This window comes from Triticum urartu, chromosome 7A (genome assembly GCF_056163025.1).
Source record: "Triticum urartu cultivar PI428250 chromosome 7A, HENAU_Tu73, whole genome shotgun sequence".
In the NCBI taxonomy this organism is placed as follows: domain Eukaryota; kingdom Viridiplantae; phylum Streptophyta; class Magnoliopsida; order Poales; family Poaceae; genus Triticum; species Triticum urartu.
This window is the reverse complement of record NC_141879.1, coordinates 723,587,332-723,601,609: the sequence shown is the minus strand read 5'-3', so window position 1 is coordinate 723,601,609 and position 14,278 is coordinate 723,587,332. Positions and strand designations below refer to the sequence as shown.

Sequence of the window (14,278 nt, the reverse complement as noted above, 5' to 3'; positions counted from 1 at the left end):
AGTTTTTCAATGAGTACATACCTTGACAAGATTTTGAAGTAGTTCAAAATGGAACAGTCAAAGAAGGAGTTCTTGCCTGTGTTACAAGGTGTGAAGTTGAGTAAGACTCAAAACCCGACCACGACAGAAGATAGAGAGAGAATGAAAGTCATTCCCTATGCCTTAGCCATAGGTTCTATAAAGTATGCCATACTATGTACCAGACCTATTGTATACCCTGCCCTGAGTTTGGCAAGGGAGTACAATAGTGATCTAGGAGTAGATCACTGGACATTGGTCAAAATTATCCTTAGTGGAATAAGGATATGTTTCTCGATTATGGAGGTGACAAAAGGTTCGTCGTAAAGGGTTACGTTGATGCAAGGTTTGACACTGATCCAGATGACTCAAAGTCTCAATCTGGATACATATTTAAAAGTGGGAGCAATTAGCTAGAGTAGCTCTGTGCAGAGCATTGTTGACATAGAAATTTGCAAAATACATACGGATCTGAATGTAGCAGACCTGTTGACTAAACTTCCCTCACAAGCAAAACATGATCACACCTTAGTACTCTTTGGGTATTAATCACATAGCGACGTGAACTAGATTATTGACTCTAGTAAACCCTTTGGGTGTTGGTCACATGACGATGTGAACTATGGGTGTTAATCACATGGTGATGTGAACTATTGATGTTAAATCACATGGCGATGTGAACTAGATTATTGAATCTAGTGCAAGTGGGAGACTGAAGGAAATATGCCCTAGAGGCAATAATAAAGTTATTATTTATTTCCTTATATCATGATAAATGTTTATTATTCATGCTAGAATTGTATTAACCGGAAACATAATGCATGTGTGAATACATAGACAAACAGAGTGTCACTAGTATGCCTCTACTTGACTAGCTCGTTGATCAAAGATGGTTATGTTTTCTAACCATAGACATGAGTTGTCATTTGATTAACGGGATCACAACATTAGGAGAATGATGTGATTGACTTGACCCATTCCGTTATCATAGCACTTGATCGTTTAGTTTGTTGCTATTGCTTTCACTACTAGAAAAAGGGCTGCTAGTGGCGCACCTATTTTCAATACTAATGGCGCACTACTGGTGCGCCACTAGAATCACGCCATTAGAATTTTTTTCTAATGGCGCACCTGTGGTGCGCCATTAGAATCTGGTATTCTAATGGCGCAACGCTGGTGCGCCATTAATATGGCCCACGGTGCGCCATTAGTATCTGGTATACTAATGGCGCACCACATAGAAGTACTCCATGGTGCGCCATTTTTTTTCAGATTTTTTTTTAATTTTTGTCAAAAAATTTCAATTTTTTTTTTCTTTTTTTCTTAATCTCAGGTCATTATGTCTTAATCTCGGGTCAATATGCTTAATCTCAGGTCAAATCGCACTCCATGGTCAAACTTTCCAAAAGGTCACCCATCCTCACACTACTCCAACCCAAGCACGCTTAACTTCAGAGTTCTATCCAATCCCAGCAACAGCTCACTTCACAGGCACTTGTTGATATATCTAGCATATCAATCCTATTATACCTTGTTGATGTCTAGGACTTTGTTCATGTTCATGACTATGATGAAATTTTGAAAAATATTTCAAACTTCCCGGTCATATTACGTATCATTTTCTGAAACAAAATTAAAAAAAATCAAAACCTTTTTTTTGAATTTTTTTGCCTCTAGATCTTGAAAGCCCCATAACTTTTTTTGTGTTAGGTTTTTGGGGATTTTGAAAATGTTTAACGGGGTTCCCCCAATTAAATTCGGATGTAACTTTTCGAGTAGATGATTTTTCATGTATAAAACTTTTTAATCCGAGTTCGTATGCAAAAGTTATGCCCATTTTACAAATTTCCACAGAGATTTTGCAAATAAAGTCGAAATTTATATTTGTAAAATTTCCCAACAACTAGACCACATATCACATGGCAAACTTATTTTCTTTTATTTTTTTTTGACATTTTTATCATTTTTTTATTTATTTTTAACTGAAAAGGCGGTCCACGAGGGGGGGGGGTGCATTCGGTGGAAACCGGGCAAACTAGTAATAGCGCACCGTGGGGTGGTGCGCCATTAGTAGTTAAACTAGTAATGGTGCACCACACTCACGGTGCGCCATTACTAGTTTTGAAAGAAAAAAATATAAAAAAATTTGAAATTTTTTTTGAATTTTTTTTTGAAAAAAACTTAATAATGGTGCACCAGTGGACAGTGCGCCATAACTAGTTAAAAACTAGTAATGGCGCACTGTCCACTGGTGCGCCATTACTAACAATTTTTTTTTGTTTTTTTTACTTTTTTTTCAAAACTTCTAATGGCGCACCGTGGGTGTGGTGCGCCATTACTATGTCAACTAGTAATGGCGCACCACAGGCACGGTGCGTCATTAGTAACAAATTTTGTTTTTTTTTCAAAACTTCTAATGGCGCACCGCACACCAGGTGCGCCATTAGTAATATATTACTAATGGCGTACCTGTATGTGGTGCGCCATTGCTATACTCTAATGGCGCACCACACACGTGGTGCGCCATTAGTGTCCATTTCATCTATAGCCGTTTTCCTAGTAGTGTTTCTTCATGACTTATACATGTTCCGTATGACTATGAGATTATGCAACTCCCGTTTACCGTAGGAACACTTTGTGTGCTACCAAATATCACAACGTAACTGGGGATTATATAGGTGCTCTACAGGTGTCTCCGAAGGTACTTGTTGGGTTGGCGTATTTCGAGATTAGGATTTGTCACTCTGATTGTCGAAGAGGTATCTCTGGGCCCTCTCGGTAATGCACATCACTTAAGTCTTGCAAGCATTGCAACTAATGAGTTAGTTGCGGGATGATGTATTACGGAACGGGTAAAGAGACTTGCCGGTAACAAGATTGAACTAGGTATTGAGATACCAATGATCGAATCTCGGGCAAGTAACATACCGATGACAAAGGGAACAACGTATGTTGTTATGCGGTCTGACCAATAAAGATCTTCGTAGAATATGTGGGAACCAATATGAGCATCCAGGTTCCGCTATTGGTTATTGACCGAAGACGTGTCTCGGTCATGTCTGCATAGTTCTCGAACCCGTAGGTCCGCACGCTTAAAGTTCGATGACAGTTATATTATGAGTTTATTTGTTTTGATGTACCGAAGGAGTTCGGAGTCCCGGATGTGATCGGGGACATGACGAGGAGTCTCGAAATGGTCGAGACGTAAAGATCGATATATTGGACGACTATATTCGGACATCGGAAAGGTTCCGAGTGATTCGGGTATTTTTGGGAGTACCGAGTAGTTACGGAATTCGTATCGGGCCTTAATGGGCCATACAGGAAAGGAGAGAAAGGCCTCAAAGGGTGGCCGCACCCCTCCCAATGGGCTGGTCCGAATTGGACTAAGGAGGGGGGGCGCCCCCTTCCTTCCTTCTCCTTTTCCCTTCCCTTTCCTTCTCTCCTACTCCTACTACTCGGAAGGGATCCTAGTTCTACTAGGAAAGGGGGAATCCTACTCCCGGTGGGAGTAGGACTCCCCTAGGGCGCGCCATAGAGAGGACCGGCCCCTCCCCTCCTCCACTCGTTTATATACATGGCCAGGGGCACCCCATAGACACAATAATTGATCCCTTGGATCTCTTAGCCGTGTGCGGTGCCCCTCTCCACCATAATCCACCTCGGTCATATCGTAGCGGTGCTTAGGCGAAGCCCTGCGTCGGTAGAACATCATCATCGTCACCACGCCATCGTGGTGATGGAACTCTCCCTCAAAGCTCGGCTGGATCGGAGTTCGAGGGACGTCATCGAGTTGAACGTGTGCAGAACTCGGAGGTGCCGTGCGTTCGGTACTTGATCGGTCGGATCGTGAAGACGTACGACTACATCAACCACGTTGATATAACGCTTCCGCTTTCGGTCTAAGAGGGTACGTGGACAACACTCTCCCCTCTCGTTGCTATGCATGACCATGATCTTGCGTGTGCGTATGAAATTTTTGAAATTACTACGTTCCCCAACAAATACGACCCCAACTATTACTTTGGATATCCGCCAGGCCAGCCGTGGCCAGACCAACTTAGGCCAAAAGCCTAAGCTTGGGGGCAGTACGTCTTTCTCAGCGACATTACATTCATATTCACACACTCATTGCTAGTTGTCGGTACTCATACTTTTTCATTGTATCATCCATGCTAGTTTATTTTCCCTTTTTTATGCTTTCTTCTTGTGTGTTTAATAAACCTTAAGAAAAACAAAAAAAAATAGTTGTATCTTTCAGCTAGTTTACTTTCCATTCCTATAGTAGTAATAATTAAAAGAAAACCCAAAAACATTTCTCGTTCTTCTTTTGCTTGTTGGGAGCTTTCCCGTGTAAATAGTTTTATTTATTTTCTTATTCTTTGGGGGTCAAGAGAAGAAGACCATTATTAAAATGATTGAGTGGCTCTCATATGCATTATTGTTGATCTAACAAAGAGCCCATATTACCTTGTCTTCTCTCTTGAATTGAATCCTTGCAGATTCCAGCTTAGTCCAATGCGCGTGCACTATTATTATTATCCACACTATTCGGTCGTGCAAGAGAAAGGCAATAATGATGATTATATGATGAACTTATTGAGATGAGAAAAGCTGGTATGAACTCGACCATTCTTGTTTTTTGTAAATATGATTAGTTCATCGTTCCTGATTCAGCCTATTATAAATAAACATGTTTGCAATGAAAATTAGAGATTATAGTTGCTTATTCCATGCTTAATTAGCTAGGATCTTATAATGGTTTACCTTGCGTGCCAACATGCTATTAAAATGGTTGTGATGTGGTATGATAGGGTGGTATCCTCTTTTGAACGATTCGAGTGGCTTGACTTGGCACATGGTCACGCATGTAGTTGAAACAAAATCAACATAGCCTCTACGATATTTATGTTCATGGTGCATTATATCCTACTCATGCTTGCATTCGGTGTTGATTAATTTTAATGCATGTTCATGACTGTTGTCACTCTCTAGCTGGTCACTTCCCAGTCTTTTGCTAGCCTTCACTTGTACTAAGCGGGAATACTGCTTGTGCATCCAATTCCATAAACCCCAAAGTTGTTCCATATGAGTCCATCATACCTACCTATATATGGTATCTACCTGCCATTCCAAGTAAATTTATATGTGCCAAACTCTAAACTTTTAAATAAACATTCTGTTTTGTATGCTCGAATAGCTCATGTATCAACTAGGGTTGTCCGCATCTTTCATGTTAGGCGGGTTACTCTCAGGAGGAGTGGACTCCGCTCCTCACTCACGAGAAAATGGCTGGTCATCAGGATGCCCAGTCCCATGCTTTATGCAAATCAAATCAAAATAATTGCAAACAAAACTCTCCCGGGACTGTTGTTAGTTGGAGGCTCTCGTTGTTTCGAGCAAGCCATGGATTGATGCTTGTTGGAGGAGGGGGAGTATAAACTTTACCATTCTGTTTCGGAACCACCTATAATGTGTGTAGCATGGAAGATATCGCCATTTCTTGGTTGTTATGTTGACAATGAAAGTATACCGCTCAAAATATTATTCATATCTATTTCAAAACCGAGCTTTGGCACCTCTACAAATTCCTGCTTCCCTCTGCGAAGGGCCCATCTATTTACTTTTATGTTGAGTCATTATCCTCTTATTAAAAAGCACCAGCTGGAGAGCACCACTGCCATTTGAATTCATTACTGTTAGTTTACATTGAGTATGACTTGACTGGATATCTTTTACCGTGAATTATAATGTCTAGTCAGTCCTTAATCTTTAAAGGTGCTCTGCATTTATGTTTTGCAGTTTCAGAAAGGGCTAGCGAGATACCATCTTGTTATATCATATCATGATTGTTTTGAAAAAGTGTTGTCATCTGAGATTTATTATTATTGCTCGCTAGTTGATTATGTCATTGATATGAGTAAACATGAGACCTAAATATTATTGTGACTATGGTTAGTTCATAATCTTTGATGAAAACTTGAATGCTGGCTTTACATATTTACAACAACAAGAGCAAACTGAGTTTGTAAAGGGTTTTATTTATCACTTTCAGTTTATCAACTGAATTTCTTGAGGACAAGCAAAGGATTAAGCATGGGGGAGTTGATACGTCTCCGTCGTATCTACTTTTCCAAACACTTTTGCCCTTGTTTTGGACTCTAACTTTCGTGATTTGAATGGAACTAACCCGAACTGACGCTGTTATCAGCAGAATTGCCATGGTGTTATTTTTGTGTAGAAATAAAATTTCTCGGAATGACCTGAAAATCAATTGAGATTTATTTTGGAATATATAAAAAATACTGGAAGGAAGATCAAAGTCGGGGGGGCTCCACCTGTCCACGAGGGTGGGGGCGCGCCCTACCCCCCTGGGCGCGCCCCTGCCTCGTGGGCCCCCTGACGCTCCACCGACCTCAACCCTGACTCCATATATTCACTTTCGGGGAGAAAAAACCAGGGAGAAGGATTCATCGCGTTTTACGATACGGAACCGCCGCCAAGCCCTAAACTCTCTCGGAAGGGCTGATCTGGAATCCGTTCGGGGCTCCGGAGAGGGGAATCCGTCGCCATCGTCATCATCAACCATCCCCACGGCCGTGTGTGAGTAATTCCATCGTAGGCTTGCTGGACAGTGATGGGTTGGATGAAATTTATCATATAATCGAGTTAGTTTTGTTGGGGTTTGATCCCTAGTATCCACTATGTTGGATGTTGCTATGACTTTGCTATGCTTAATGCTTGTCACTAGGGCCCGAGTGCCATGATTTCAGATATGAACCTATTATGTTTTCATCAATATATGAGAGTTCTTGATCCTATCTTGCAAGTCTATAGTCACCTACTATGTGTTATGATCCGGCAACCCCGAAGTGACAATAATCGGGACCACTCCCGGTGATTACCGCAGTTTGAGGAATTCATGTATTCACTATGTGTTAATGCTTTGTTCTGGTACTCTATTAAAAGGAGGCATTAATATCCCTTAGTTTCCAATAGGACCCCGCTGCCACGGGAGGGTAGGACAAAAGATGTCATGCTAGTTCTTTTCCGTAAGCACGTACGACTATATTCGGAATACATGCCTACATTATATTGATGAATTGGAGCTAGTTCTGTGTCACCCTAGGTTATGACTATTACATGATGAACCGCATCCGGCATAATTCTCTATCACCGATCCATTGCCCATGAGCTTTTCATATATTGTTCTTCGCTTATTTAATTTTCCGTTGCTATTGTTATCATCACAACAAAACACCAAAAATATTACTTTTGATACCGTTACCTTTTGCTACCATTACCACTACTATCATATTACTTTGCTACTAAATACTTTGCTGTAGATATTAAGTATCCAGGTGTGGTTGAATTTGACAACTCAGCTGCTAATACTTGAGAATATTCTTTGGCTCCCCTTGTGTCGAATCAATAAATTTGGGTTGAATACTCTATCCTCGAAAACTGTTCGATCCCCTATACTTGTGGGTTATCAGCCACCTAAAGCCACCACTCACACCTGCAAACTCGATAATGTGGAGTGCTCTCACTCCCCATATCTAAAATCGGTGTCATACCAATCCATCCACATAACATATTGGAACCAACTACCGGTGCAGCAGACCTAAAGCGTACACTACATGCACACGTATCAAAAGCCAACATCAACATCGAACCGCTAACCCATCTTCAGGAGAGAGATCCGCATCATCCTTGCTAGTCCGGCTATCCGTTGACGCCACCGCCCTACGCTCGTCCATCTAGACAGGAAGACACTGGAAGATATGTCGTGCGTAGTACCTGCCGAACATGCATGACATAGCGTAGCACCTGTCGACTAGGCATGACTTGACATCTCCACCGAAGCTCCATGCAAGATGGAGCCTCTCCACGCCTCCTACCTTTTTCTTTCAGTGATGCTCCACAAACTATGCTCCCAAGAGAGAAATGACATCGCAATGCCGCCATCGTCCGATCTATAAGAAGAGATCCTAGAGTTTACCCTGGAGCAGCAGGAGTGGGTCGATAATAGTTACACGATGATGCCTTCATCAAGGTAATAGCATTGAACACCACCATCGCCCACCGTCATCTCGCTTTTCACCGGCAACTATGTCTCCCCGACTCGCTGTCGGGACTAGATGACGGATCTCGAGATCCGACCACCCAGCATCAGGCCGACCACCTCCGTCGGAGAAGATGGACACCACCACCAATCTGAGGTACACTGCGTCGCCGCTCGCCCTCCGCGAGGACGCCGCCGCCGTGCCACCGAGCCCCGAGCTCTCCCGACGCCTCCGCCTTGATAGACCACCCCGCATTGGCCATCCCTGAGCATCAGAGTAAACGGGCCCCGCCGCGAGCCACCACTAGGGGTTTTGCGCAGGTCTGGGAGGGCGGCGGGAGGGTAGGGTGGCACGCACCGCCACCCGAGTCACTCCACGGAGGGATGCCGTGGGGGCTCAGATCCGATCTGGGACGGTTCACAAGTGTTCCGGTCGTTGGTAGGGTGCTTGTATACCCCGCAAAAAAAGGTAAGGTGCTTGTATAGCAATTTAGTTCCTTTTGTGTTTTTAGACCATATACTAGTTTCTTTGAAGAAAAGTTGTATGAATAAATTTGTCTTGCATGCTACATATCGTCACATTAATTTCTTGTAAACAATACAAGCGCAGTCTCTTAAAATTGTGCAAATGATAATATAGTGTCAAACACCAGGTTGGCCTACCTATTTGTGTGTGAAAAGTAAGGTTTGTATTGAACACTTGCTTCAAAACAAGTCTCAATTTTATTGATATGTGCCAAAGAAACATGTTCATAACGGGAACTTGGTTTTCATGGTAAAATTGTTTCTCGACAATATTCATCAGAACATGTCCATATGGTCTCAAATTTCAAAGAAGATCTCATCACAATGAACACAATGACGAAATCATATTTTGATTTGGCCAAGTTCTTAATCGATGCGACTTTTCATCCATGGCGCCGACGTCGTCTAGTTTGAATGCATGTGTGTTGCCGGTCTTTTCATTTTATAGATTGGTCCATCACTAATGTATTTTAGAGTGCTCTTGCATGTGGGATGCGCTTCATTACATCCATAGGTTGATCCATCACTAAATTTATACTTAGAGAGCTCCTGCACATGGAGAGCACCCACTCAACGAAAAAGGAAGAAAAGAGTGGCAAGTGTGGGGGAGAAATTCTCACGCAACAAGGAGCGGGCCTCCTCGGGACAAGTCGGATCCGAACAATAGCTTTATCTATCGTCTATTATTCTTAAGAAATTACTCCCCACTATTTTCTATTCTTCTACCATGCACATTGTCCACATCAACTATGCACCATGTCATTGCAAGTTGTCCACGTCATCAAATAGATCCCACATATAAAAACAATTTCTCCCTATCTCTCGGCCAAGCACGGGCCACACAGCCGCGATGTGCGCGTGAAACTGACACAAATAACTAACAGTTAATATCAATCCCCGGGCGCACCGCTCATTGGCATTTACCCATCCGCTGGTACCCAAGTTAACAACTTAACATCGATCGCTTTCTCTTCGTCTTCATTTACCGACATTAATTCTAAGAGCATCTCCAGTCGTTCGGCCTCCCAGGGCACCGAAAAAGAGCCGCCTAGGGCGAGCCGGCGCTAGAATGACGCGTGGGGGGCGACTTTATTCCAAATTGTCGGCCCACAGGTCGCCCCGGGTTTCGGCGATGTTCCGTACAAATATATGCAAACTCGGCGATTTTTGCTCGAACTCGGTAAACCTTCATTGAAATTTGTACAAAAAACACGAAAACTTGCAGACTACGCCTAAACTATGCCAAACTACGTCTAGCCGCCACCGCCGCCACCGTCGTCGTCTACATGCCGAGAAGTTTGTAGAAGCTGGTGTAGTCACCATCTTCGTCGTCGTTGCGCGGTTGGCTTGGGCCGGCGCCGTCCCTATTGCAGCCCTGGCCAGGGCCGCCGAGGCACGGTGGCGCGCTGGACGGCCCGGCCTCGTCCTCCTCGTAGCTGTCGAGGACGATAACGCTGCCCTCCTCGCGCCCGCGGCCTCGAACCTGGAGCTCCGCGTGTGTACGCCCGGCGTTGGTGGCGTACCTGCTTCCGGACGTAGTCCTCCTTCGCCCACTTGAGGGCCAACTCGTCGTTGTAGGCCGCCATCTCGACGTGCTCCCACTTCACCGAGAGCAGTCCCGGCTCTGGCTTCGGCTGGACCAGGTGGAAGGAACCGTGCTGGGTGGGCCGGGCACCCTTGTTGATGACGAGGGCGCCGCTGCGGGTGCGGCGCCTGAGCGGCGTCTCCTTCGGATCAGGCTTGACGGGGCGGAGCGCGGCTGGCGAGCCAAAGCCCAAGGACGAGGACGACCCCAGCTCCATCCGCCGCAGCGTCCAGGAGCTACCACGACGGCGAGAGAAGGACGGCCGCGGCGGGTACTCGAGGCGCGGCACGTTGCCGCTGTCGATGTGGTCGAGGACGGCCTTGAGGGTGCGGCCTGGCACGCCCCACCACTCGCGCCGCCCGCGGCGTTGATGCGTCTCCGCGGGATGACGTCGTTGGTGAAGGCGATCTGCTCCTCACGGCGGCGTTGGAAGTACATGGTCCAGAGGATGTGACTGTCGGTGGCATAGCTCGGCTCGTTCCGCTGCTCCTCCGTCAGGGACGAGCAGATGGGGGCGATCTCGGCCTGCCGCACCGCCCCTTCAGGCAACGGTGGCACCAGGACGCCGCCGGCGCTTAGCCTCCACGTCCCCGGCACCCGCATGCCCGGGGGCGCCGGGTACTCGAGCTCGTAGAGCAGGCGCGCCTCCGGCTCTTGGAGGTGGCGGCGGCCGAAGCCGTTCGCTGCGCCGTCGCCTGGGTACCTCTCGGCCATTGTTTCTTCGGCGGGAAGAGGGGGAGAGTGTTGCTTTCTGCGTCGGAGGGGGGAGATGAGAGCTGTGGCGTCCACCAGCGGGGAGGTCGCCTTTTATAGCCGCAATTGGGCGGCGACGGGCTGCATGCCTGGCGGGGCGCGCGTCGCGGCGCATTCACTGGTCCACCCGTGAGGCATCAATTGAGACTGACTGGGGCGACAACCTTTGCATTGATTCCCGCGGGAACCGAGGCAGTGAGGGCGATGAAGCGGCGTCTCGCTAACTCGACGGGCTCATCCTCTTTCACGCCAAAAACGCTCGCGCCGGCGCCCTCGGGCGCCCCCCAGTGCGACGGGTTCGGCTTGGGTCCGCCGACGCCAGTTTCGGTCCAAACCAGCGAAAAACGGGTTTCTGGGGGCGCGACTAGGCCGATTTTTGGATGCCGGCACGAAAAATCGCTTGGGTAGAGCCTGTTGGGGGCGCGGCTGAAGATACTCTAAGAGATATGCTCTTCCACTCCCAAATCACAACAATCCACCGGCGCTTCCTTATCCCGTCTCCGGTGCATCTCCAAGGATCCCTCTGTATTGATCACATTCTTCTCACATCGCCTCTACCCTTGCCTGCTCTTATCGCTGGTATTAACACGTTCCTATCGTCCTAAACTGAAATCTGGCGTTCATAGTTCGCCTCTCGCCGGGATGGGATCAAGACGGAAGGATCCTTCGAGACGCTAGGGCTGCATCTTGCAGTCCGACTGCAGGCACTACTAGCCCTATCCAATTGAAAAAATGTTTTTATATAAAATGTTGGTCGCGACGAGATCTTCGAAACTAGATCACATGTTGATATGTTCCGACGAATTTTTTTCATGTAAAAGTTACCAGGTCTGGGCTATGTAAGTTATCATGCCTTTGACACATAAGTTACCAACCTGTTTTCAAGAAATTATCAGACATGAAAAATTATTTTTCAGCCTTTCTTCTCATGTGCACATGCATGCATGCCCTAGATAACAAAAAATGTTGATGTTATCCTAGATTCTCCCTATTTTAGAACTTCAAAATGTTTTTGTAGCTCAAACTGCCGTCCTAATTGAAAAATTGTTTTCACATAAATGATTTTGTCGCGATGATATCTTGGAAACTAGATCCAACGTTGGTATGTTCCAACGGCTTTGGGGGGGGGGGGGGGGGGGTAAAAAGTTATCACGGATGTGCAACGCGAGTTATCATGCTAGTTGAGCATAAATTATCATAGTGTTTCCACAGAAATTACCGGGGCATATAAAATGGTTTCTTCGATCTTCTCCCCACATACACATTCATGCATTTCCCAAGAGGACACAAAATGCTAATGTAAGGGAGGATTCCACTGAATTTCAAAAAAATGAAAATGTTTTGTTACTCAAACAACCGCTTCGTTACAAAAATCATTTTCACATGAGAAATTCGTTGCGATGAGACATTCGAAACTAGATCTTACGTTGGCATGTTTTGATAACCTTTTCGGTCAAAAAGTTACCAGGCCAGGGCTAACTAAATCATCAGCTCTGTTGTGTTCATATTACCATGTTATTCTTACACGAGTTACCGAAGGGTGTTTAACAATATGCACCCCCCCCCCCCGGTGGCCACCATCCCTGTCAGAAGTTATCACACCTGAACTAAGTTAGTTATCAACTCAGTTGTGCATATATTATCATGTTATTCACACATGAGTTACCGAGTCAAAGTTATCGCCATGTTTGTACCTAACCTATCTGGTCTGCGGTGCATAAATTACCATGTTATTCGCGCAAAAATTACCGGTGACATATTTCTTCAACTTTATTTCCCGGGTTAAAAGTTATCAGCGTGTTGCACATAAGTTATTAGTTCTATGATGCATAAATTACGATGTTATTCATGTAGAAGTTATCGGTGATGTATTACAACAACCCTACCCCCCTCCAAAGTTATCATAGTGTTTGTACGCAAGTTATCAGGTATGTGATGCATAAATTACCATGCTCTTCACATAGAAGTTATCAGGGGTATAGTCTCAACAACCTCCCACTCCCGTCGAAGTTATCACAGTATTTGTATGCAAGTTATTAGATGTGCGATGCGTAAATTATCATTTTTATACATATTCATCCGTTCGTATTAACATTGTTCGTCGGCACCATCGGGGCGTTTCGCGGCGACACCATCATAGCCACGCGAGGTGAATTTTGTTCCACTCTAATAGCATTACATAAACTAGATGATACCCCCCACGTTGTTGCGGGAATATTTGCAATACATTTCCATGATATGTGATTTCTATGGGACGTGAATAGTGATACTACGAAAACTAAAATTGCAAATCCAATGCTTTATTGTGTTTGATTAATGTATTGTAAAATATCTAATATATGTTTGCATGTTGAGGTGGACATTTTCATGTGCATGAATGTATGTTGTGGTGGGCCTTTTGCCATGCATGTTGCTTGATGATGTGGCATGCTTGTATGTTGAAAGAAATATATTAGTGGGGGCTAGCTATTTAGATATAGAAGATGGGTTTTTCTACAATGCTAATATAGAAACGAAAAGTCAACTATGAAAAATACACTTTCATCTACACAAGGACTAGGCACATAATAGGTGGTTGATGAGCAAATGTACTAAACCAACGACCAAGGATCAAATCCTGTGAATGACCTACATTTTTCTGCTTTAATCAAGCGTTGATTTTAGGCTGGTTGTAGTGGGAGTATCATAAGTAGTATTATGCATGCCAACTAGACGTTTTGGATGATGTGGCACACAATTAAATGAGGAAAGAGAGGATGTAGTATCATATCATGATACCATATCATATTAAATGCTCCGCTAATTTGTGTCATGCATGACAATTAATAAGGCAATCTAAGATACTAACTTATGATACTATGCATTACGGAGGTAGTATCACACATTAATATCATATGCATGATACTAGTATATGATACTCTCCATTACAACCAACTTTAGCATGGCTCTGACCGCTGCTTTAATAATCCTGTAAAAATGGTGCGGCATGCATGCTAATTAATCCAACATTAATTATTACGAGATTTCAGGGTGGGAGCAACAATCGGCCAGGATCGAAGCAGTACAAATGTGGCAGGTGCGGTTTTAAAGGAGAAACCAATTACTACGGATAGAATAGGAAACTGAAACCAAAAAATAAGGAAAGAGGGAAGACGAAAATCGGGAAAGAGGGAAGACGAGCGCGCCCGCATGATCCGGAGCGAACGGTGAAGGAGTCGTTCGGATCTATTACTAAAATCCTGCCGACTGGATTTTAGCTTTTGCGTTCAATAGTATGTTGAAGTCTAACTCTGATACATCTATTTTTGAACGCACGCGCTAGAAAATGTGAG

At 44.7% G+C, this 14,278-nt stretch overlaps 1 protein-coding gene and 1 pseudogene across 1 annotated transcript in view; one reads left to right on the top strand and one right to left on the bottom strand.

Annotated features, from left to right (window-relative positions):
• Nucleotides 1–8,346, bottom strand: part of LOC125520063 (GDSL esterase/lipase At3g09930-like) — a 34,079-nt gene extending 25,733 nt beyond the window's left edge. The window contains exon 1 of the mRNA XM_087534124.1: nt 8,245–8,346. Coding sequence (XP_087390250.1) covers nt 8,245–8,346 — 102 coding nt within the window. The remainder of the gene's footprint in view (nt 1–8,244) is intronic.
• Nucleotides 8,347–9,605: 1,259 nt separating this feature from the next.
• On the top strand, nt 9,606–10,647 carry LOC147962270 (uncharacterized; annotated as a pseudogene).
• Nucleotides 10,648–14,278: the final 3,631 nt, after the last annotated feature.